The sequence below is a fragment of the Pristiophorus japonicus genome, chromosome 5 (assembly GCF_044704955.1).
Source record: "Pristiophorus japonicus isolate sPriJap1 chromosome 5, sPriJap1.hap1, whole genome shotgun sequence".
Classification (NCBI taxonomy): Eukaryota; Metazoa; Chordata; class Chondrichthyes; family Pristiophoridae; genus Pristiophorus; species Pristiophorus japonicus.
This window is the reverse complement of record NC_091981.1, coordinates 23,852,464-23,875,938: the sequence shown is the minus strand read 5'-3', so window position 1 is coordinate 23,875,938 and position 23,475 is coordinate 23,852,464. Positions and strand designations below refer to the sequence as shown.

The 23,475-nt window shown below is 45.6% G+C and overlaps 2 protein-coding genes across 3 annotated transcripts in view; one reads left to right on the top strand and one right to left on the bottom strand.

Annotated features, from left to right (window-relative positions):
• The window catches only part of tert (telomerase reverse transcriptase), a 100,211-nt gene extending 91,671 nt beyond the window's left edge, over positions 1–8,540 (top strand). The window contains exon 17 of one of the 2 annotated variants that reach the window (XM_070880407.1): positions 7,623–8,540. The gene's annotated coding sequence lies outside the window, so the exon portion shown is untranslated. Of the gene's footprint in view, positions 1–3,409; positions 3,742–7,622 lie in introns of those variants that run through there. The other variant, XM_070880408.1, reaches the window with a different exon arrangement.
• A 4,990-nt stretch (positions 8,541–13,530) lies between these two features.
• The window catches only part of LOC139264054 (sodium-dependent neutral amino acid transporter B(0)AT3-like), a 67,880-nt gene continuing 57,935 nt past the window's right edge, over positions 13,531–23,475 (bottom strand). Inside the window, exons 10-12 of the mRNA XM_070880154.1 lie at positions 22,037–22,196; positions 19,151–19,313; positions 13,531–13,716 (exon numbers count right to left, since the gene is read on the bottom strand). Coding sequence (XP_070736255.1) covers positions 13,531–13,716; positions 19,151–19,313; positions 22,037–22,196 — 509 coding nt within the window. The remainder of the gene's footprint in view (positions 13,717–19,150; positions 19,314–22,036; positions 22,197–23,475) is intronic.

The window sequence follows — 23,475 nt, the reverse complement described above, 5'->3', positions numbered from 1 at the left end:
CTGTTTTACCTGCCAATCTTAGTTTCCAATCCACCAGATCCCCTTTCAGTTCACTGAAATGAGCCCTCCTCCAGCTAACTATTTTCACATTTGATTTTTCCTTTTCCATAACTACTCTAAACCTAATGATAATATGATCACTGTTTCCCAAATGCTCCCCCACTGAAACATTTTGTTGCCCAGAACTCGATCCAGCACGGCTTCCTTCCTCGTTGGGCTGGTAACATAATGACGGAGAAGGTTCTCGTACACATTTCAGGGATTCCTCCCTCACTTTGCCCTTTACACTGTTATTTTTCAGTCTATATTAGGATCATTGAGGTCCCCCATTATCACTACTCTATAAAGTTCTTGGCTTTTTCTAAAATTTGCCTGCAAATCTGCTGCTCTGTCTCCTTTCCACTATTTGGTGGCCTGTAGTATACACCCAGCAGTGCAATAGCTCCTCATTGCTCCTTAATTCTAACCAAATAGATTCTGTCTTTGAACCCTCAAGTACATCATCCCTTTCCAGTCCTGTAACAGTATTTTTGTTCAATGCTGAACCACACCCCTCTTTTTTTTGTTTCCCTGTCTTTCCTGAATACCTTGTAGCTATGAGTATTAAGTTCCCATTCCTCCCTTTGTTTGAGCCAGGTCTCCCTTATTGTCATTAAAGCATAATCCTGTTATGTTTAGAATAACTCCACAAGACTGAGTACTGCAAGCTTAAACTGATGTGACCTTAGAATCTTTAATAAAACTCCAGAGTGTCAAAGCGGCATGGCAGACAATCTTTTATACTCGTTTGCACGAGGTGTGCAGGTGACCCTTGGGTCTCCAACAGGTGCACCCTCTGGTGGCAAGTCTTACACAGTTATAATGTTTACATACATAACATCACTCCCCCCACCCCCCAAAAAAGTCTGTACAAGTTATTTACAAGTTGAGGCGATCTGGGGCCCTTCGTCCCTGGTTGAACGCCTGAGTTCGAACCCTGGCATGGGTGAGTTGGTCGGACCATTGCTGCACTGCGGTGCGGCTTGTCTAACAGGACTGTTGGGCATGGTGGGTTCATCCTCTTGATTGACAGCGAGGTCGATTGCTGGTTGGGTGTGTGTTGGTGGATCGATGATGGTGATGTCCTCTTCAAGTTGTTCCTGGTTGTCAGTGAATTGCAGTTTGCTCTGATCCAAATGCTTTCTGCTCGTTTGTCCATTACATAGTTTGACAATAAACACTCTATTCCCCTCCTTGGCCAAGACAGTGCCAGCAACCCATTTGGGACCATGACAATTAAGGACAAACACAGGGTCGTTTACATCAATGTCGCGCGATACAGCCGTGCGATCGTGGTACATGTTATGCCGGTGACGCCGGGTTTCTACATGATCATTAAGGTCCGGGTCCAGGAGAACCTGGTTTTGAGTGCTCTCTTCATTAACAATTCCGCCGAGGGAACCCCGGTAAGCAAGTGGGGTCGCGTCCGGTAGCTGAGCAGAACCTGAGATAAACGGGTCTGCAGGCAGCCGTCCTTCACGCGTTTCAAGCTCTGCTTGATGGTTTGGATTGCCCGTTCCGCTTGACCATTGGATGCGGGCTTAAATGGGACAGACCTGACATGCTTAATGCAATTGTGGGTCATAAACTCGTTGAATTTCGAGCTGGTGAAACACGGTCCATTGTCACTGACGAGGACGTTGGGCGAGCCATGGGTGGCGAGCATGGCCCGGAGGCTTTCAATGGTGGCAGTGGACGTGCAGGATGACATGATTGCACATTCAATCCATTTAGAGTAAGCGTCCACTACTACTAAGAACATCTTTCCTAGAAGGGGGCCAGCGAAATCTACATGGATTGTGGACCACGGTTTGGAGGGCCATGACCACAGACTCAGTGCAGCCTTCCTTGGTGCATTGCTCAACTGTGAGCAAGTGTTGCATTGGTGTACACATGATTCCAAATCCGAGTAAATGCCGGGCCACCAAACGTGCAACCTGCCGATAGCCTTCATCATGACTATGCCTGGGTGGGTGCTGTGTAGGTCACGTATAAATGTTTCCCTGCCTTTTTTTGGCAAAACCACGTGATTACCCCATAAGAGACAATCCAACTGGATGGACATTTCATCCTTACGTCAGTGAAACGGCTTAATTTCATCTTGCATTTCCCCGGGAACAGCCGACTAGCTCCCATTGAGGACACAATTTTTTACTAGTGTTAGCACAGTGTCCAGGCTAGTCCAGGTCCTGATCTGGCAAGCCATGACTGGTGACCCCTCGTTCTCAAAAACATCCATGATCAGAAGCAAGTCTGCGGGTGGCGCCATTTCCACCCCAGTGGTGGACAATGGTAGCCGACAGAGCATCAGCACAGTTCTCCGTGCCTGGTCTGTGGCGGATAACATAGTCATAAGTGGACAATGTTAGTGCCCATCTTTGGATGCGAGACGAAGTATTGATGTTTATACCTTTCTTTCTGAAAACAGCGAAATGAGCAGTTTGGTGTCTGTTTCAAGCTTGAACCGGAGTCCAAATAGGTGTTGGTGCATTTTCTTAACCCTGTATATGCATGCTAACGCCTCTTTCTCATACTGTTGGCTCTTTCAGCCTTAGATAGACTTCTAGATGCATATGCAACTGGTTGCAGTTTACCTGATTGGTTTGCTGTAACACACGCCCGACCCCGTACGAAGATGCATCACAAGCTAGCGCTAATTGTTTACACGGGTCATACAATACAAGTAACTTTTAATAGAACATAGCAGGTTTCTGGCCTTCTCAAAGGCTGTCTCTTGAGATTTACCCCAAACCCAGTTGTCACTCTTATGTAGCAACATGTGCAATGGTTCCAGCAAAGTGCTCAACCCGGGTAGAAAGTTACCAAAATAGCTGAGTCCCAGGAACGAACACAGCTCCGTCACATTCTGTGGTCTGAGTGCGCTCGTGATGCTCTTCTTCTTTGAGTCCATGGGTCGGATGCCGTCTGCCGCAATCTTTCTCCCCAAAACTTCGACCTCTGGTGCCAGGAAAACACACTTGGAGCGTTTCAGCCTGAGTCCCACTCTGTCTAGTCTTCCAGATTGTGCAGGTGTTCGATGGTGTCACGACTGATGATCAGGATGTCGTCATGAAACACAGCGGTATGCGGAACCAATTTCAGCAGACTCTCCATGTTCCTCTAGAAAATGGCAGCAGCCGAGCGAACCCCAAAAGGGCATCTGTGGTATATAAACAGTCCCTTGTGCATGTTGATGCACATCAATCTTTTCGAAGATTCAGCCAGCTCCTGTGTCATGTAAGCGGAGGATAGATCCAATTTGGTGAACGACTTCCCCCATGCTAACGTTGCTAACAAGTCATCCGCCTTGGCTAGCGGGTACTGGTCCTGTAACGAAACTTGGTTGATCATTACCTTGTTGTCTCCGCAGATTCTGACCGAGCTACCACTTTTCAACACCGGAACAATCGGACTGGCCCACTCATTGAACTCGACTGGCGATATGATTCCCTCTCGTTGAAGTCTGTCCAGTTCGATCTCGACTTTCTCCCACATCATATATGGAACCGCTCGAGCCTTGTGATGAACAGGCCGTGCATCAGGGACTAGATGGATCTGCACCGTGGCACCTGTGAAGTTGCCGATGCCTGGCTCAAATAGCGATGGAAATTTGCTCAGCACTTGAGCGCATGAGGCCTCATCCACTGAAGATAGCGCTTTGATGTCATCCCAGTTCCATCGAATCTTTCCTAGCCAGCTTCTGCCGAACAGCGTTGGGCCATCGCCTGGTACAATGCACAGCTCCATCGTATGATACCTTCACTGCCGCACAGCCAATGACTGGTATGAGCTCTTTGGTGTAAGTGCGTAGCTTTGTATAAATCGGGCTCAGTTTGGGCCTTTGTGCCTTATTGCCCCACATTTAATTTGACTTATAGGAGGGCTCTTGGTGGTGAAGGTGTGTACCCTACACACTTCTTCCTCGGGTTGAGTTGCCTCTCTTACTCATTCTGCATGATCTGCTTTGGATCGACTATCTTCTGACGACTCTGCCATGTGGTGAGTCGCAGCACATTTGCTAGAGGTGCCCCATTGTTTCGCAGTCTTTGCACACCACGTGCTTGAATCGACATTGATGGGCTCTATGATTACACCTGCAGCACCAACATGGTGTTAATGGATTCGCATTCATGCCCCACAGCAGACTCTGAGCCACCCTAGGTCTTGCAGCTGCAGACGTGTAGGCCCTGCCATGTACAGTTCTGCCTGCTAACGGTGTTATTTTATGCACAGTACTTGCCGGTGAGCTTTGATGCTGAGAAGATATTAGTTTAGTATTATCGTTCATGGACATGAAAGCCTGGGCTATCATGATGGCCTTGTTCCGGTCTGGGGATTGCGAAGAATGGCCTTGTGGCCGATTCCAAGCACGAAAAAGTCCCGCAGCATTTCCCCCAAATATCCAGCAAAATTGCAAGGCATTGTAGGTCGGCGACATAACTCGCCATGTCCTGGCCCTCGGAGCAGTGCTGCGTATAGAAGTGATATCTGGCCATTAAGATTCTCTCCTTCGGCTTGAGGTGTTCCCAAACTAGCGTACACAGCTCTGCGTATGTCTTTTCCATTGGTTTCGTCGGTGCTAGCAGATGTTTGATGAGGCCATATGTTGTAGACCCACAAACGGTGAGGAGAATTGCCCTGCGCTTGATCGCTTTATCGTCCGCATCCAGCTCATTGGCCACGAAGTACTGGTCGAGACGTTCAACGAAGGCTTCCCAATCATCACCCTCAAGAATACCAACAGCAGCCATAACCGCGTGAAAGTTTGTGATCTGTTACTCGTTCGCCAATTGTTATGTTTAGAATAACTCCATAAGACTGAGTACTGCAAGCTTGACCTGGGTGTCATGGTACATCAGTCATTGAAGGTTGGCATGCAGGTACAGCAGGTGGTTAAGAAAGCAAATGGCATGTTGGCCTTCATAGCGAGGGGATTTGAGTACAGGGGCAGGGAGGTGTTGCTACAGTTGTACAGGGCCTTGGTGAGGCCACACCTGGAGTATTGTGAACAGTTTTGGTCTCCTAACTTGAGGAAGGACATTCTTGCTATTGAGGGAGTGCAGCGAAGATTCACCAGACTGATTCCCGGGATGGTGGGACTGACCTATCAAGAAAGACTGGATCAACTGGGCTTGTATTCACTGGAGTTCAGAAGAATGAGAGGGGACCTCATGGAAACGTTTAAAACTCTGACGGGGTTAGACAGGTTAGATGCAGGAAGAATGTTCCCAATGTTGGGGAAGTCCAGAACCAGGGGTCACAGTCTGAGGATAAGGGGTAAGCCATTTAGGACCAAGATGAGGAGAAACTTCTTCACCCAGAGAGTGGTGAACCTGTGGAATTCTCTACCACAGAAAGTAGTTGAGGCCAATTCACTAAATATATTCAAAAGGGAGTTAGATGGAGTCCTTACTACTCGGGGGACCAAGGGTTATGGCGAGAAAGCAGGAAGGGAGTACTGAAGTTTCATGTTCAGCCATGAACTCATTGAATGGCGGTGCAGGCTAGAAGGGCTGAATGGCCTGCTCCTGCACCTATTTTCTATGTTTCTATGTTTCTATGTTTCTAAACTGATGTGACCTTAGTCTCTTTAATAAAACTCCAGAGTGCCAAAGCAGCATGGCAGTCAACCTTTTATACTCGCTTGCATGAGATGTACAGGTGACCCTTGGGCCTCCAACAGGTGTGCCTTCTGGTGGCAAGTCTTACACAGTTATAATGTTTACACACACAACAAATTCCATGTGGCAATTGGTGACTGCGACTGCCCAACCGTATTTACCATGCTCCGTGCATTTATGTCCATGCACCCCAAACCCATCCTCGTCTGACTTGCATTTTCCCCATCTGATCCCTCCCATTTGTGAGCTAATCTTTATTCTAATGCTGTTTGTCTCTTCCAGGTCTTCCGTGCACTTTGTTTCTCCTCTCCAATGCTTTATCCTGGTGCCCCTCCCCCTGTCAAATTAGTTTAAACCCTCCCCCACAGTAACATAAAAACATAGAAAATAGGTGCAGAAGTAGGCCATTCGGCCCTTCGAGCCTGCACCGCCATTCAATGAGTTCATGGCTGAACATGCAACTTCAGTACCCCATTCCTGCTTTCTCGCCATACCCCTTGATCCCCCTAGTAGTAAGGACTACATCTAACTCCTTTTTGAAAATATTTAGTGAATTGGCCTCAACAGCTTTCTGTGGTAGAGAATTCCACAGGTTCACCACTCTCTCTGGGTGAAGAAGTTTCTCCTCATCTCGGTCCTAAATGGCTTACCCCTTATCCTTAGACTGTGACCCCTGGTTCTGGACTTGCCCAACATTGGGAACATTCTTCCTGCATCTAACCTGTCTAAACCCATCAGAATTTTAAACGTTTCTATGAGATCCCCCTCTCATTCTTCTGAACTCCAGTGAATACAAGCCCAGTTGATCCAGTCTTTCTTGATATGTCAGTCCCGCCATTCCGGGAATCAGTCTGGTGAACCTTCGCTGCACTCCCTCAATAGCAAGAACGTCCTTCCTCAGATTAGGAGACCAAAACTGAACACAATATTCCAGGTGAGGACTCACCAAGGCCCTGTACAACTGCACTAAGACCTCCCTGCTCCTATACTCAAATCCCCTCGCTATGAAGGCCAACATGCCATTTGCTTTCTTAACCGTCTGCTGTACCTGTATGCCAACCTTGAATGAATAATGTACCATGATAATCAGGTCTCGTTGCACCTCCCCTTTTCCTAATCTGTCACCATTCCGATAATCGTCTTGTGTCTCTGTTTTTACCACCGTAGTGGATAACCTCACATTTATCCATATTATACTTCATCTGCCATGCATTTGTCCAATCACCTAACCTATCCAAGTCACTGCAGCCTCATAGCATCCTCCTCGCAGCTCACACAGCCACCCAACCAGTATTGGTTAACTACCCTGCAAGGACCCTGGTGCATCCCGTCCATCTTGTATAGGATCCTCCTACTCCAGAACTGGTTCCAATGCCCAGGAATCTAAAGCCCTCCCTCCTGCACCATTTCTCCAGCTACGCATTAACCTGTCTTATCTTACTGCTCCTATACTCACTAGCACATGGGCTCTGGGAGTAATCCAGAGATTATTAGCTTTGAGGTCCTTCTCTTTAACTTCCTCCCTAGCTCCTGAAACTGTAGGACCTTGACCCTTGTCTTTCCTATATCATTGGTTCCAACATGGATCATGACTTCCAGCACCTTCTCCCCGCCCCCCCCTGGATGAATCTTCTGCACCTGTTCCATCGTATCCTTATATTAGATATTAACACAAATAGGTTTGTTTGAATCATCTAGCCCAGCGGGCTGTTAAAGGTCAGTCATTGAGTATATTCAAGGCAGAGATCGATAGATTTTTGGATGTTAAGGGGATAGTGCAGGTAAATGGAGTTGAGGTAGAAGATCAGCCATGATCTTATTGAATGGCAGAGCAGGCTCGAGGGGCAGAATTCTTACACTCTTGTATGTTGTTGAGGTGTTGATTCATTAAAAAGCACTCGGTTCTGCATACTTCACGTACTTTAAGTAATTTATGCCCCCATTTTTCCTTTTTATTAATAGGGAATGCAGAAATGGATACTGGGAAAACCGGAGTCTAACCAAGAAGCTGAGCTGACATTATTAGCACCTGGACAGTGCCTTTCACAGTACACAAACAGTTAACGGGGGCCCGAGATCAGTACATTAACTGGGGCCCAAAATCAGTACATTAACTGGGGCCCGAGATCAATACACAAATAGTTAACTGGGGCCCGAGATCAGTACCCAAACAGTTATTTGGGGCCCGAGATCAGTACATTAACTGGGGCCCGAGATCAGTACATAAATAGTTAACTGGGGCCCGAGATCAGTACATTAACTGGGGCCCGAGATCAGTACATAAATAGTTAACTGGGGCCCGAGATCAGTACATAAACAGTTAACTGGGGCCCGAGATCAGTACATTAACTGGGGCCCGAGATCAGTACATTAACTGGAGCCTGTGATCAGTACATTAACTAGGGCCCGAGATCAGTACATTAACTGGAGCCTGAGATCAGTACATTAACTGGGGCCTGAGATCAGTTCATAAACTGTTATCTGGGGCCTGAGATCACCAGAAATGTTTACCCTGCCACCTAGAGTATTTTCCCATGTACATTGTGCTTGTTGACTATTATTGTGCTCCCTGCCCTCATAAGTGGTGATGTTTGCAGTTGAATATTAATGATTTGTTACACTATCAATGCAAGTTTATCATAAGAAGAATCTTAACAGTGTAATTTCCCCAGCTAGACTGTGCCAGTTTGAACAGATATGCTTACAAATATTAAAGCTGGGTGCCACTTATTCATCTAATGTTGAGTTGGTCCAAATGGATGGTTTTCAATAAATCTGCATTGGGTAATAAACACGCCTTATGTCAGTTCAATGGAAGCATAATTACTCCGAAACCTGGGGCAGTGCCCTATGGAACACCTGTCAGCAGTTTGGAAAAAGGAGACCTGATCACTCTTCAAGCTATTGAAGCTTAGTAAACTGCTGGTTAATGCCTGGTCAACTGATACCAAGTACAGAGATAGCCTGAACTAGCTCCACTCACACAAGGCTTTATCGATCCGGTGTAAGGGAATTTTAGTTTTTTTTTTAAAGTCTGTGGGCGTGAATTTACACACGGTGGGTGGTCCTGCTTGGCTACCAAGGCTTCGGTGGAAGAGTCGCAGAGACCCCAGTAAAATAGTGCAACCAATGACATGTTCCACCTCACACTCAACAAGCTCCCTGCTGGAGTGGAACTGAACTACAGAACCAGTGGGAATTTGTTCAACCTTCGTTGTCTCCAGGCCAGATCCAAGACCGTCCCAACCTACGAATGTGCGCTGACGCAAGCGTTGTTGAGATACAGTACGGGGATGACGCTTGAGTCAGTGCACATTCGTAGGCTGAACTCCGATCATAGTCAACATCTTCACTGAGGCACACGAAAGCATAGGCCATGCACTAAACATCTGTAAGACAAAGGTCCTCCAGCAGCCTGTCCCCACCACACAGCACTACTACCCCCCCCCCCACTCATCAAGATCCACGGCGTGGCCCTGGACAACGTGGACCACTTTCCATACCTCGGGAGCCTCTTATCAACAAGGACAGACATTGACGACAAGATTCAGCACCGCCTCCAGTGCAGCCTTCGGCCGCCTGAGGAAAAGACTGTTCGAAGATCAGGCCCTCAAATCTGCCACCAAGCTCATGGTCGACAGGGCTGTAGTGATACCTGTCCTCTTGTATGGCTCAGAGACATAGACCATGTACAGTACCTCAAATCACTGGAGAAATAGCACCAACGATGTCTCCGCAAGATCCTGCAAATCCCCTGGGAGGACAGACGCACCAACATTAGCGTCCTCGATCAGGCCAGCATCCCCAGCATTGAAGCACTGACCACACTCAACCAGCTCCGCTGGGAAGGCCACATTGTTCGCATGCCTGACACAAGACTCCCAAAGCAAGCGCTCTACTCGGAACTCATTCACGGAAAACGAACCCAAGGTGGGCAGAGGAAACGTTTCAAGGACACCCTCAAAGCCTCCTTGATAAAATGTAACATCTCCACCGACACCTGGGAGTCCTTGGCCAAAGTCCGCCCTAAGTGGAGGAAGGGCACTGAGCACCTCGAGTCTCATCGCCGAGAGCATGCAGAGACCAAGCGCAGGCAGCGGAAGGAGAGTGAAGCAAACCAATCCCACCAATCCTTTCCTTCAACAACTGACCCACCTGTGACAGGGACTGTGGTTCTCTTATTGGACTGTTCAGCCACCTAAGGACTCATTTTTAGAGTGGAAGCAAGTCTTCCTGATTGATGAGTGCAATCAATGTTTGTCATTTCACGAGGTCCTGCGACTCCTCCACCGATTCACCCTCGGTTTCTTTTGAATACCGCCCAGCCATTGGGAAATAGTCACCATTCGAGATAATTCTTGTATCCTCACTGGCTTTTTTCCCCCAACTTTTTAATTGTGTCGCAGTTTTTTTTTTAAGTACGTTATTGCGTTGAAGTTTATTACTCAACAGGAATAATAGCTGTTGGCACTAGAAGTTGGAGCAAAACAATTGTTGTTGATCTGTTTTGAAGATAATCTGGTTTGATTGTGCTCCATGTACGAGAGGAGCTCATACTATGCTCTTGGGTTTCAAGTGCAGAATGTGTCACCTGGGAACTCTGGCACCTTTGTACTGTTCTATGTGGGTGTTGGTGTCATGTTTACTGACCTCGAACTTGATCTGTAACTGCAGCGAAAATAAATGTGAACTTTAACTGCATTTGTCTACCGCCTCAAGGTCTACATTGTATGGAGCAAAGTGCTGTGTGAAATGTTTTGGTATAAACACTGCACTTTTGAAACTTTCCAAAAACATGTTAATCCAGAATTCTTCATCTTTGATTGTAAGGACTCAATTGTCAGCGCTGTGGTAAGATCTGATTGGTTACCATAATCGGGTTGTCTTCCCAAAGTACAGCCTTTACGGGACTTAATAAATTTGATGCATTTTCTTCTCACTAAATCAAAAACTAAATGTGATCGTGGCAATATGCATTACTTTACTCTGAAATAGGCATGACTGAGGGTCACCGACCTGAAATGTTTCTCTCCACAGATGCTGCCTGACCCGCTGAGATTTCCAGCATTTTCTGTTTTTAATTCGGAATTACTTTTTTAAAAAAAATCAACGCCGACTTTATATAGCATCGTTGAATGTAGAAAAATGTCACAAGGTTTTTCACAGAAGGGAAGCCAGGCAAAAATGGACACCAAGACAATGAAGGAGATATTAGCAGTAGTGACCAACAGCTTGGTCAAAGAGGTAGATTGTAAAGAGGGCCTTAAAGGAGGAGGAAAGAGTTAGAGAGGCAAAGTGTTCTTTTTATTCGTTCGTGGGATGTGGGCCTCGCTGGCAAGGCTAGCATTTATTACCCATGCCTAATTGCCCTTGAGAAGGTGGTAGTGAGCAGCCTTCTTGAATCGCTGCAGTCCCCTGTGGTGAAGGTACTCCCACAGTGCTGTCCGGGAGGGAGTTCCAGGATTTTGACCCAGCGACGATGAAGGAACGGTGATATATTTCCAAGTCAGGATGGTGTGTGACTTGGAGGGGAACTTTCAGGTGGTGAGATTCCCATGCGCCTGTTGCCTTTGTCCTTCTAGGTGTCAGAGGTCACGGGTTTGAGAGGTGCTGCCAAAGAAGCCTTGGCGAGTTGCTGCAGTGCATCTTGTAGATGGTACAGTGCGACCCGCGAGGCTGGCACGGACATCGAGGTGCAAACGATGAAAATTTCTCCCCCTTTAAAACATTTTTTCATCAGTGCTATGGAACTAGGAGGAGCAGGAGTGCTTCTCTGACTCCACAGTAACCGATCACCACGCCCCCTCCTCCTGTTGTCATTCTACAGCACACACATCCCTCCCACCCCACCCACAGACTAAATTGATTTCTTCAAATGGGTGAGCTGCCTGTGGAAGTGCAATAGGCACACAATTAACATTAAATGAGGCTCAAGATCCAATGTTGGGCCGGAAAAGAGCCTCTCCTTTGTGTCCGAGGAATTTATACCCCGGAGCCTGTTCATGTTGACAAGGCCTCGGCTTCAGGAAGGTTCCCACATAGAGCCCCAGAGCCTAACCCCATCCAACAAATCCAGCATGAATATTTTCAGAGTTTGTACTGAAACACTATATACAAAAGGGAAGTGGTCCACGTTGTCCAGGGCCGCGCTGTGGATCTTGATGACTGGGGGACAATGCTGTGCGGCGAGGACAGACTGGTGGAGGAACTTTGTCGTACTGATTTTTAGCGTAAGGCCTATGCTTTCGTATGCCTCAGTAAATACGTCGACTGTCCTGGCGTTCAGCCTCTATGTCCTGGAGTTCAGCCTCTGTATGTGCGCAGACGCAGGCATCATCCCCGTTCTGTAGCTCGATGACAGAGGTTGGGGTGGTCTTGGACCTGGCCTGGAGACGGCGAAGGTTGAACAGGTTCCCACTGGTTCTGTACTTTAGTTCCATTCCAGCGGGGAGCTTGTCGACTGTGAGGTGGCGCATGGCAGCGAGGAAGATTGCTACGAGGGTTGGGGCGATGACGCAGCTCTGCTTGACCCCGGCCCGGACGTGGATTGGGTCTGTGATGGACGGTGATCCCCACTGACACCTGGGAGTCCCTGGCCAAAGACCGCCCTAAGTGGAGGAAGTGCATCCGGGAGGGCACTGAGCACCTCGAGTCTCATCGCCGAGAGCATGCAGAAATCAAGCACAGGCGGCGGAAAGAGCATGCGGCAAACCAGTCCCACCCACTCCTTACCTCAATGATTATCTGTCTCACCTGTGACAGATACTGTGGTTCTCGTATTGGACTGTTCAGCCACCTAAGACCTCATGTTAAGAATGGAAGCAAGTCTTCCTCGACTCCAAGGGACTGCCTATGATGATGATATACAACAAAATAAATCCTGTCCGTGTTGCCAAGAATTGGAACAGGGATTCTTTGGAAATCATTAATCAGGAAACTGGCAAAATTTTGTTCAGATTTTTCATTAGTGTAAGTTTGTGTTTTTTTAAATTTTGCAATGTCCCATCTTTTCACAATACGGGCAGCAGCTGAGAGAGTGCAATGTATTCTTTAAAACTGAAATCATTAGATCCTGGATAGTTTTTTTATTAAAGTTGCTTTTTAAAAAAAATGGTAAACACTCAAATGAATCTAAGAATATTTTAATCATTGTTGATCATTTGGTGCATCCACCAATGAGACGTCATTGTACCAGTGTAATTCTAGTCTGCCGTACAAAGCATTATTGTGAAACAAAAAGCTGAGACACTTCAAATGACCCCCAGCACACCTTTGCACTCTTCAGAATGATGGGCTTAAGCCAAGTGAATAAAAATTAAAAATCTTAACTGATGTGTGTCGGTGAATAGACACGTCGGGGGGGTGATTTTAACTTAACCGACCTGGCGGAAAACTTGCAATCCTACTGGCCACCTGTTTTGAACACCGCCTGATTTTGCATTCCATTGACTTCAATATTGCAAGCGAGACTCCGCTGGCTGGGCAGATGCGATGGATACTTACATATGCTCCAGCCTATTGGGGAAAGCAATGCACAACGTTCTCGCAATGTGGGACTGATGCTGCATAAACAGATCCAACCCTGAGCGCTACTTTCACTTCGGCCAGTGAAGATGGAGTTCCCGTGATAGCACAGGACCTGACTGAAATGAAGCGTTAGCCGCTTGTGACGGTGAAATAGCATCAGGCGAGCCCAGAGCAGCACAGGGTTTTAGAATCGCAACAGCCCCATTTCCGCCGGGTAGATGTTCAGTGTAAATTAACTGAAAAATAATAACTATCAAATGAACAGTGTTTATTACTTAGCAAAATAATACTTTCTTAATAGCACAAAGGAGGACCAATGCAAATTTACAGTGCATGGGATTCTTTATAGTTGAAAAGCATGGTTGTCAATGGGATTCCCTGCTCTTTGTCTGCATCCGCTGAATTTCGATCTGATGAGGTGATAGAGAGCCGTAAATGGAATGAATATGGAGGGAAAGATGACCAGGAATGCACACACAAATACCACCCAGCTCGTATACTCCTTCACTTCTTTCTTGGGGAACTCTACCTGTTGGTTTAATATAAATCGTTAAGAGTTTCAACTTGAAATATTTCTGAGACTTGACACTCCAGTGCAGTGCTGAGGGAGTGCTGCACTGTCAGGGGTGCCGTCTTTCGGATGAGTCGTTAAACCGAGGCTCTATCTGCGCTCTCAGGTGGATGTAAAAGATCCCATAGCACTATTTCAAAGAAGATCAGGGGAGTTATTCCCGATGTCCTGGACAATATTTATCTCTCCATCAACATCACAAAAACAGATTATCTGATTATTATCACATTGCTCACTGCACGCAAATTGGCTGCCACATTTCCTACATTATAATAGCAACACTTCAAACGTACTTAATCGGCTGTAAAACGCTTTAGGATGGTTGGTGGTCGCAAAAGGCGCTATATAAATGCAAGTCTATTTATTTATTTAGCTTGTATTTTGGATGAAAATATATTTTAATTGCTTTGTTTCCAGAAACAGCAGTAGGTTAGTTGGCCTATCCAGCCTACTCTGCCATTTTGTTATCTTTGGCAATTCTTTTTAAACCCAATTTCCTGCCCTTTCTTCAATCCCTTCATAGACAATTAAGTGTCTGCCTCCATTTTAAGCCACTCAGTTGTCTGCATCTATAGCCTTCTCCGTACATTCTCACTATTTGTGTGAAGAATTTATTTTCAGGGTTTTTTTTTACCGGCTTGGATCAAATTCTAACATGATGTCCCCTTGTTCCTGGATTCCTCTGAAGAAGGGACGAATCATTCCTATCTACCCCATCAGTTACCTCCATTATGTTAATCACCTCAATCTGAGCCTTCTCCGATCAAGGGAAGATAATATAAGTTTATTCAGTCTCATCGTAGCTATGTGTTTTCTTCCCAGATATCAGCCTACGTTAGACTTTCTCCAAGGCCAGACCATCCTCCCAAAGTGGGGCACCCAAACACTAAAGCGATGTTCTGAATGAGATCAAATCTGCACTCCATAAGTGCAGCAGTATTTACTTGTGTTTCTATTCGATGCCTCTCATGATGAAACCTAGCACCCCATTAAACTTTTTGAACCAGTGAGCTAGCTTTTACTGCTAGCAAGCACCTGGATCCTAAATCCTTTGTCTGTCTTTCCACTTCCACTTTTAGGTGCCAGATCAAAGAGCAGGAACTCAAGAATAGTCATTTCAAGATTACTCCTATTACCGAGAACTAGGCCAGTTAGATTATTCAATATGTGGCTTTAGAGATGTAGACGAAGGAAGATTTCAAATTCTGAGGACAACGATTCCAGTTCTGGAGACGGAGATGTACAGAGGGGATGGACTTCACTCAGTTAGTACCAAATTCCTCACAGAGAAGATCAATGGAGCAGTGAGGGAAGGTTTTGACTAGCATGCCAGTGCAAAGGAAAGAGAGCAAGACTTTAAAACACGTAGCATGGGGGATACTAAAGGGAGGAAGTTTAAAAAAAACAAGTTGGTGTCAGGAATGGTAGCATAGTGGTTATGTTACTGGACTAGTAATCCAGAGTACCTGGACTAATGATCTGGAGATTTGAGTTCAAATGGCAGCTGGGGAATTTAAAATTCAAGTTAATTAGGGATGGGCAATAAATACTGGCCCTGCCGACGACACCCACATCCCAGGAACAAATGCATTTTTTTAAATGTGACAGAGGCAAGTGCACCAATAGGTGGAGAGTGAAGTAGCTGGAGGAGTATAATATGTTAGAAATGAAAGACCTGGCTGCAGGCAGAGCAAGACTGAGAGCTAAGTACACCAAGATTTTAGAACGGATAAGGAAAATAAGAAATTCACATACACAAATGGTTGGTGGTGGCAGGACAAATTGAAACGCTGTTTTTGAAAAAAAAAGTAAGTGAGACTCTGGGCTTTATAAATAAAGGCATAAAGTACAATAGTAAGGAGGCTATGGCAAACCTTTCTCTGGTTAAGCCTTTGCTGGAATATTGTATCCCATTGTGAGCACCACACGTTAGGCCTTGTCTAGTGTGTAGAGAAGCTGGGATTGTTCACTTTAGACCAGAGAAGGTTAAGGTAAGATTTGAAGGATTTTCATGGATTAAAGAAGGAGAAATTGTTTCCATTGGTGGGTGGTTTGGCAGCCAGAGGACACAGATTTAAGATAATTGGCAAAAGAACCAGAAGAGAGATGAGAATTTTTTTACACAGCGAATTGTTACGATTAGGAATGCACCACCTGAAAGGGTGGTGGAAGCTGATTCAATAATAACTTTCAAAAGGGAGTTGTATATATACTTAGCAAAACTTTGCATGTCTACGAGGAAAGGGCCGGGAAGGATTCATTGGATAGCTCTTTCAAAGAGCCAGCACGGTGGGTGGAATGACCGCCTTGTGTGCTGAAAGATTCTATGATTGTAACAGTGATGACTTTGAACAGAGGAACGTATGTATATGCAGATCCAAGAGGCTGATAAGAAAAATGTAATGGGAAATGTTAAACTTGCCTATTACATAGAAACATAGAAAATAGGTGCAGGAGTAGGCCATTCGGCCCTTCTAGCCTGCACCGCCATTCAATGAGTTCATGGCTGAACATGCAACTTCAGTACCCCATTCCTGCTTTCTCACCATACCCCTTGATTCCCCTAGTAGTAAGGACTCCATCTAACTCCTTTTTGAATATATTTAGTGAATTGGCCTCAACAACTTTCTGTGGTAGAGAATTCCACAGGTTCACCACTCTCTGGGTGAAGAAATTCCTCCTCATCTCGGTCCTAAATGGCTTACCCCTTATCCTTAGACTGTGTCCCCTGGTTCTGGACTTCCCCAACATTGGGAACATTCTTCCTGCATCCAACCTGTCTAACCCCGTCAGAGTTTTAAACGTTTCCATGAGGTCCCCTCTCATTCTTCTGAACTCCAGTGAATACAAGCCCAGTTGATCCAGTCTTTCTTGATAGGTCAGTCCCGCCATCCCGGGAATCAGTCTGGTGAACCTTCGCTTCACTCCCTCAATAGCAAGAATGTCCTTCCTCAGGTTAGGAGACCAAAACTGTACACAATACTCCAGGTGTGGCCTCACCAAGGCCCTGTACAACTGTAGCAACACCTCCCTGCCCCTGTACTCAAATCCCCTCACTATGAAGGCCAACATGCCATTTGCTTTCTTAACTGCCTGCTGTACCTGCATGCCAACCTTCAATGACTGATGTACCATGACACCCAGGTCTCGTTGCACCTCCCCTTTTCCTAATCTGTCACCATTCAGATAATAGTCTATCTCTCTGTTTTTACCACCAAAGTGGATAACCTCACATTTATCCACATTATACTTCATCTGCCATGCATTTGCCCACTAACCTAACCTATCCAAGTCGCTCTGCAGCCTCATAGCATCCTCCTCGCAGCTCACACTGTCACCCAACTTAGTGTCATCCGCAAATTTGGAGATACTACATTTAATCCCCTCGTCTAAATCATTAATATACAGTGTAAACAGCTGGGGCCCCAGCTCAGAACCTTGCGGTACCCCACTAGTCACTGCCTGCCATTCTGAAAAGTCCCCATTTACTCCTACTCTTTGCTTCCTGTCTGACAACCAGTTGATCGGGAGAGACCCACGGGTGTAGAAGGGGATATTAGGTTGGAGGTTACAGAAATAGGCTGTGCCAGGGATGTGGAGGGATTTCAAGATGAGAATAATGATGTGGTTTTTAAATTTCATGTGTTGGGGAATAGGGAGAATGATGGGTAAGGACAGGACGGCTCATTTTGGGGCATATAATGACATTTATGAATGATGGGAGGCCAGAAAGGAAGACCCTGGAGAAATGATGTCCAGATCAAAGTGTGGATAAAAGTTTCAGTGGCGATGGGGTTGAGATCGGGTGGAGGCGCGCTGTGTTATGGAGGTCTTGATGATGGATATGATGTGGGGTTTGAAGCTAAGCTTGGGTCAAACAAGATGCCATGGTGTTGCATGTCCTTGTTCAACTTGAACTGGCTCAGCTGGTTGACGGAGTGGGGTGAAGTCAGTACAAGGGAGTGGAGTTTATGGTGGAGATCAAAAAACTTTGACTTATCCATGACTTGACGTTGGACATGCAGTCTCACAGAATAGAAGTGGTTAATAAAAACAGAAAATGCAGGTTCTGCCGAAAGGTCATCGACCTGAAACGTTAATTCTCTTTCTCGCTCCGCAGATGCTGCCTGACCCGCTGAGTGTTTCCAGCATTTGCTGTTTTTATTTCAGATTTCCAGCTTCCGCAGTATTTAGAAATGGTTGTAGGGTCAAGTGATGAGCTGGACCTGAGTCTCAATGCCCACGTGGATCAAGAACAGGAAGGGGCCAAGCATAATCCTGTGGTACTCCGGAGGTGTCTGTGTGAGGATGAGAAGAGGAACCATAGCTGGAAATGTGTTACATGTGTTTGGATGAGTAGGAGTACAAGCCCACAAGGGCAGTCCCACTCCGCTGTACAACAGAGGAAAAAGTGATGGAGTACAATGGCGTGGAGAGGATCAGGAGGGTGGTGGGATAGCTCATTGTGGTCAGTCGCAGAGGATGCCATTCATGACTTTGGTTTGGGCAGTCTCGGTGCTGTGAGAAGGCAGCAGGCAGGCAGACAGAAAGGATTCGAAATGGAGTTTTGGGAGAGCAGGACATGGAGCCAGGATCGTAATGACACATTTGAGGAGCTTAGGGAAGAAAGGGAGGTTAAAGGTGAGATGGTAGTTGAAGATGATGGAATTTTTTTTCAAAAGTGGGATGTTGAAGAGTGGAATGTTCCCACATTACAACAATGACTACAATCCAAAAGTACTTCATTGGCTGTAAAGCGCTTTGAGACATCCGGTGGTCGTGTAAGGCGCTATATAAATCCAAGTCTTTCTTTTTGATTAGAGTGTTGTAAAAGAGAGGGTTGCTGGTTGAACAAAGAGCATCATTAACAATGTGGGCTAGTATGGGAGCTGGATAAGGTAGACAAGTGGTTGGGAGTTTAGTAGGAAGTGGTTTGAAGGAGCAGGAAGTGTGTCTGGTGTCAGAGATGAGCTTTGAGAGAGTGGGTTAGATCCTGCAGAGTGACAGAAGATTGGAGCTAAAGAGATAGCTTCAGGGATGATCTCAATCTTAGAAACAAAAATCCACGAGTTCTTCCCAGGCACAGTTAGTGATGACCCACTGAATCAGGGTTGCTCGAATGTATATTAGACAATAGAAGACTCTGGCTGTCCCATTAGTACCCCAACACAAATTCCATAGGCTTTTTTGTGCTTTCTGAAATCAGTTGCCATTATGCCACCCAATGTATCATTAGTTTAAATTCTAATGTTCTTTTGGAAGATATGGTTTATGGATATAATAGTAAACTAAATATAAACTAATTAAAATGAGTACTTCATGGAAAGATGTAAGAAACAATACTCTAGCTGCTGCCCAGTGCAGTAAGTATTTCAATACGAAAGATACATACATAGTTGGGATTCCATGCCTCATACGACAAGTGATGCTGCACTTCGATAACAACATAGGCCACAAAGACTGAAAACAGCAGTAAAGGGCTGATAAATCTCCAGGTCACCTGCCAGTAAAGGTTGGGTCGTCTACCAGTCATAGATTCCAAATCATCACAGAATCTGAGAAAAAGGAAACGTAGTTTTCTGTCAGATTTTTCAGACGTGTCTTTAGAACAAGTAAAAATACTAATTGTCCTGTTCAGTCTTTTAACACAAGTATGTTATAAATGTAATGACACAACAAAACCAATTAGCAGAGGTAGGATCCACTTTGGCAGGAAAAACAAAAAAGCAAAATATTTTTTGAATGGCGAGAGCCTGGGAAATGTTTGCATTCAGAGGGACCTGGGTGTCCTTGTACATGAATCCCAGAAAGTTAACATTCAGGCACAGCAAGCAATTAGAATGCAAATGGTATGTTAGTTTTTGTTGCAAAGGGTTAAAGTATAAGAGTAAAAAGTCTTACGACAATTATACAGGGCTTTGGTGAAGCCATACCTGGAATACTGTGCACAGTTCTGGTCTCCTTACCCAAGGAAAGACATACTTGCTTTAGAGGGAATGCAACTAAGGCTCACTAGACTGGTTCCTGGGATGGGGAGGATTGCCTTATATTCCCTAGAGTTCAGAAGAATGAGAGGTGATCTAATTGAAATATGTAAAATTCTTGAGGAGCTTGACAGGGTTAATGCCGGGAAAATGTTTCCCCTGGCTGGGGAATCTAGAATACAAGGTCTCAGAATTTAGGACTGAAATGAGGAGAAATTTCTTCACTCAAAGGGTTGTGAATCTTTGGAACTCTCTACACCAGAGAGCTGTGGGTGCTCAGTCGTTGAGTATATTCAAGGCAGAGGTCGGTAGATTTTGGGGAACGGAGGGAATTAAGGGATATGTGGATAGTGCGGGAAGGTGGAGTTGAGGTAGAAGATCAGCCATGATCTTATTGAATGGTGGAGCAGGCTCGAGGGGCCGAATGGTCTACTCCTGCTCCTATTTCTTATGTTTTTAGGATGTTTGTTTGCAACCACAGTTCCCGACATGTTGAGAAATAATGTAAAGCATAGGGAAACAGAAGGTCTTTCCTTGCTCCGGACATTAGTCAGCTCCTGTCGGGATGTGCTTCACTCGGTGTCGGGGTTCGCAGAGCTGTACCGGAAATGTTAACCTATCTCCCGCCTTCGGATGTGCATTGCCAGTATTTTCAATCAGTAGCATTCATGGTTTTCACATGGCGAGGTCAGATATTGGCAATTTGATCAGGGAGAAATGCTGAAATATTTACTCACACAAGTAGGGTAAATCACAGTGAGACATTCCTAATCATCATCATCATAGGCAGTCCCTCGAAATCGAGGAAGACTTACTTCCACTCCAAAAATGAGTTCTTAGGTGACTGAACAGTCCAATACGGGAATTACAGTCTCTGCCACAGGTGAAACAGAGTCGTTGAAGGAAAGGGTGGGTGGGACTGATTCACCGCACGCTCTTTCTGTTGCCTGCGCTTGCTTTCCGCATGCTCTCGGCAACAAGACTCGAGGTACTCAGCGGATGCACTTCCTCCACTTAGGGTAGTCTTTGGCCAGGGATTCCCAGGGATGGTGCATTTTATCAAGGAGGCTTTGAGGGTGTCCTTGAAACGTTTCCTCTGCCCACCTGGGGCTCGCTTGCCGTGTAAGAGTTCCGAGTAGAGCGCTTGCTTTGGGAGTCTTGTGTCAGGCATGTGAACAATGTGGCCCGCCCAACGGAGCTCGTTGAGTGTGGTCAGTGGCTCAGAGACGTGGACCATATACAGTAGACACCTCAAATCATAAGAACATAAGAAATAGGAGCAGGAGTAGGCCATACGGCCCCTTGAGCCTGCTCCGCCATTCAATAAGATCATGGCTGATCTGATCATGGACTCGGGTCCACTTCCCTGCCTGCTCCCCATAATCCCTTATCCACTTGTTGTTTAAGAAACTGTCTATTTCTGTCTTAAATTTAGTCAATGTCCCAGCTTCCACCGATCTCTGAGGCAGCGAATTCCGCAGATTTACAACCCTCTGAGAGAAGAAATTTCTCATCTCTGTTTTAAATGGGTGCCCCCTTATTCTAAAATCATGCCCTCTAGTTCTAGTCCCCCCCATCAGTGGAAACATCCTCTCTGCATCCACCTTGTCAAGCCCCCTCATAATCTTATACTTTTCGATAAGATCACCTCTCATTCTTCTGAATTCCAATGAGTAGATGCCCAATCTACTCAACCTTTCCTCATAAGTCAACCCCCTCATCTCTGGAATCAACCTAGTGAACCATCTCTGAACCGCCTCCAAAGCAAGTATATTCTTTCGTAAATATGGAAACCAAAACAGCACGCAGTATTCCAGGTGTGGCCTCACCAATACTTCCTTGCTTTCATACTCCATCCCTTTTACAATAAAGGCAAAGATACCATTCGCCTTCCTGATCACTTGCTGTACCTGCATACTATCGCTGGAGAAATACCACCAACGATGTCTCCACAAGATCCTGCAAATCCCCTGGGAGGACAGATGCACCAACATTAGCATCCTCGACAAGGCCAACATCCCCGGCACTGAAGCACTGACCTTCCTAATACCTCCTTAGGGATGGATCAAGGGAAATCTGGGGCTAATAAGAGGTAACCCATCAGGAAAAAGTACCTCATGGTGAAATAATATTATTATGCTGTTTATTCTAGAAAAATAAACAACACCTAGCAGGAGGTTGAAGAGGAATAGAATAAAATAGTTAGACACTAACGATTTTTTTTAAGTTCTTGGCTCGGGGCAACATCATCTCAATGGAAATGGTCAATAGTTAGTCTAGAGTTTGCTACTTACTTATTAATCCCATATACATAAACAACTGCAATGAGCTCGAAGAAAGCAATGATCAGAAGAGGCAAAGCAGTTCCGTAATAGTCAAAAATTTTCAGCCAATAATTCCCAGATGCTGTAGTGAAAATAAGCGCCATCAAAAAGGACACCAGGCATATTACAGCTAAAAGAAAGACAAAAATAGTTGATTAGAATATATTTTGGCAAAACATTTTTCTTAGTAATGCACCTGCAGAGTAGAGGAATAACATAAATTATGGGAAATAATATGGTGCGAGTTTCTGTGGGTGGTTTCTCAATTTTCTGTCGTAACCCAGGAAAAGCGACACCGTTTTTGTGGTTGATCAGAAGAAACCCTGCAGAATCAGATGTTAAACCGATGCCCCGTTGGCTCGCTCTCAGGTAAAATATCCCACGGCTCTATGTATCCCTCAATTATCATCACTAAAAGCAGATTATCTGGTTATTATCACATGGTTGTTTGTGGGAGCTTGCTGTGCGGAAATTGACTGCAGTGTTTCCTACATTACAACAGTGACTACACGGCAAAAACACGTACTTCATTGGCTGTAAAAGTGCTTTGGGATGTCTGCCGGTTGTGAAAAGTGCTATATAAATGCAAGTCTTTCTTTTTGTAGAGTAGAGCTGTACAGCCTCCCTGCAGCTGGGTAAGAATAGCATTGGCAGTGACTGGGATTGTGAAAATACTGCTATGATTATATAGCGATCTGTAATTTTACTGATCAAATACAAAGGGGTAGAAATTGTTTTTTGGCCCATTCTCAGACGCACAACCGACGGTGTGCTGACAGCGCGCACCCCAACAGGGAGACACGAGACTGGGCCTCAGGCCTCAGTAATATTATTTGCATGAATTGCTGGCTCCTATCACACCTCCACAGACAGCTCGTGCATTTAAAGGCAACAAACGTCAGGTCCTTTGCCTTGCCAGCAGAGGCCTGGAGGTAAATCCTGGGAGCGGGTACAGAGCGACAACTGGGAGGGGAGGCGGGGAGGGAGATCGCAAGGAATGTGAATTTGTGACCATTATTTCATGAAGGCATTCTAAATCTCCCAGTTAGTCTAGCCAGTGTTTCTATGTTTCGATGTCACATGCTCTGATATGCAGGATTGCGTCAGTCTGTCCGCATCCCCGACCTACATTCATCATTCGAGACGGGTGGAATTTTGTGAATCCTAATGCGGAGTGCGGTATTTTAGTTTGAGTTGGCTCTAACATATTTTACTGCAAGTGGTAATTGTGGGAGACAAAAATATATAAATTTTTTTAAAAAGATTCGTTCATGGGATGTGGGCGTCGCTGGCAAGGCCAGCATTTATTGCCCATCCCTAACTGCGCTTGAAAAGGTGGTGGTGAGCTGCCTTCTTGAACCGCTGCAGTCCATGTGGTGAAGGTACTCCCACAGTGCTGTTAGGGAGGG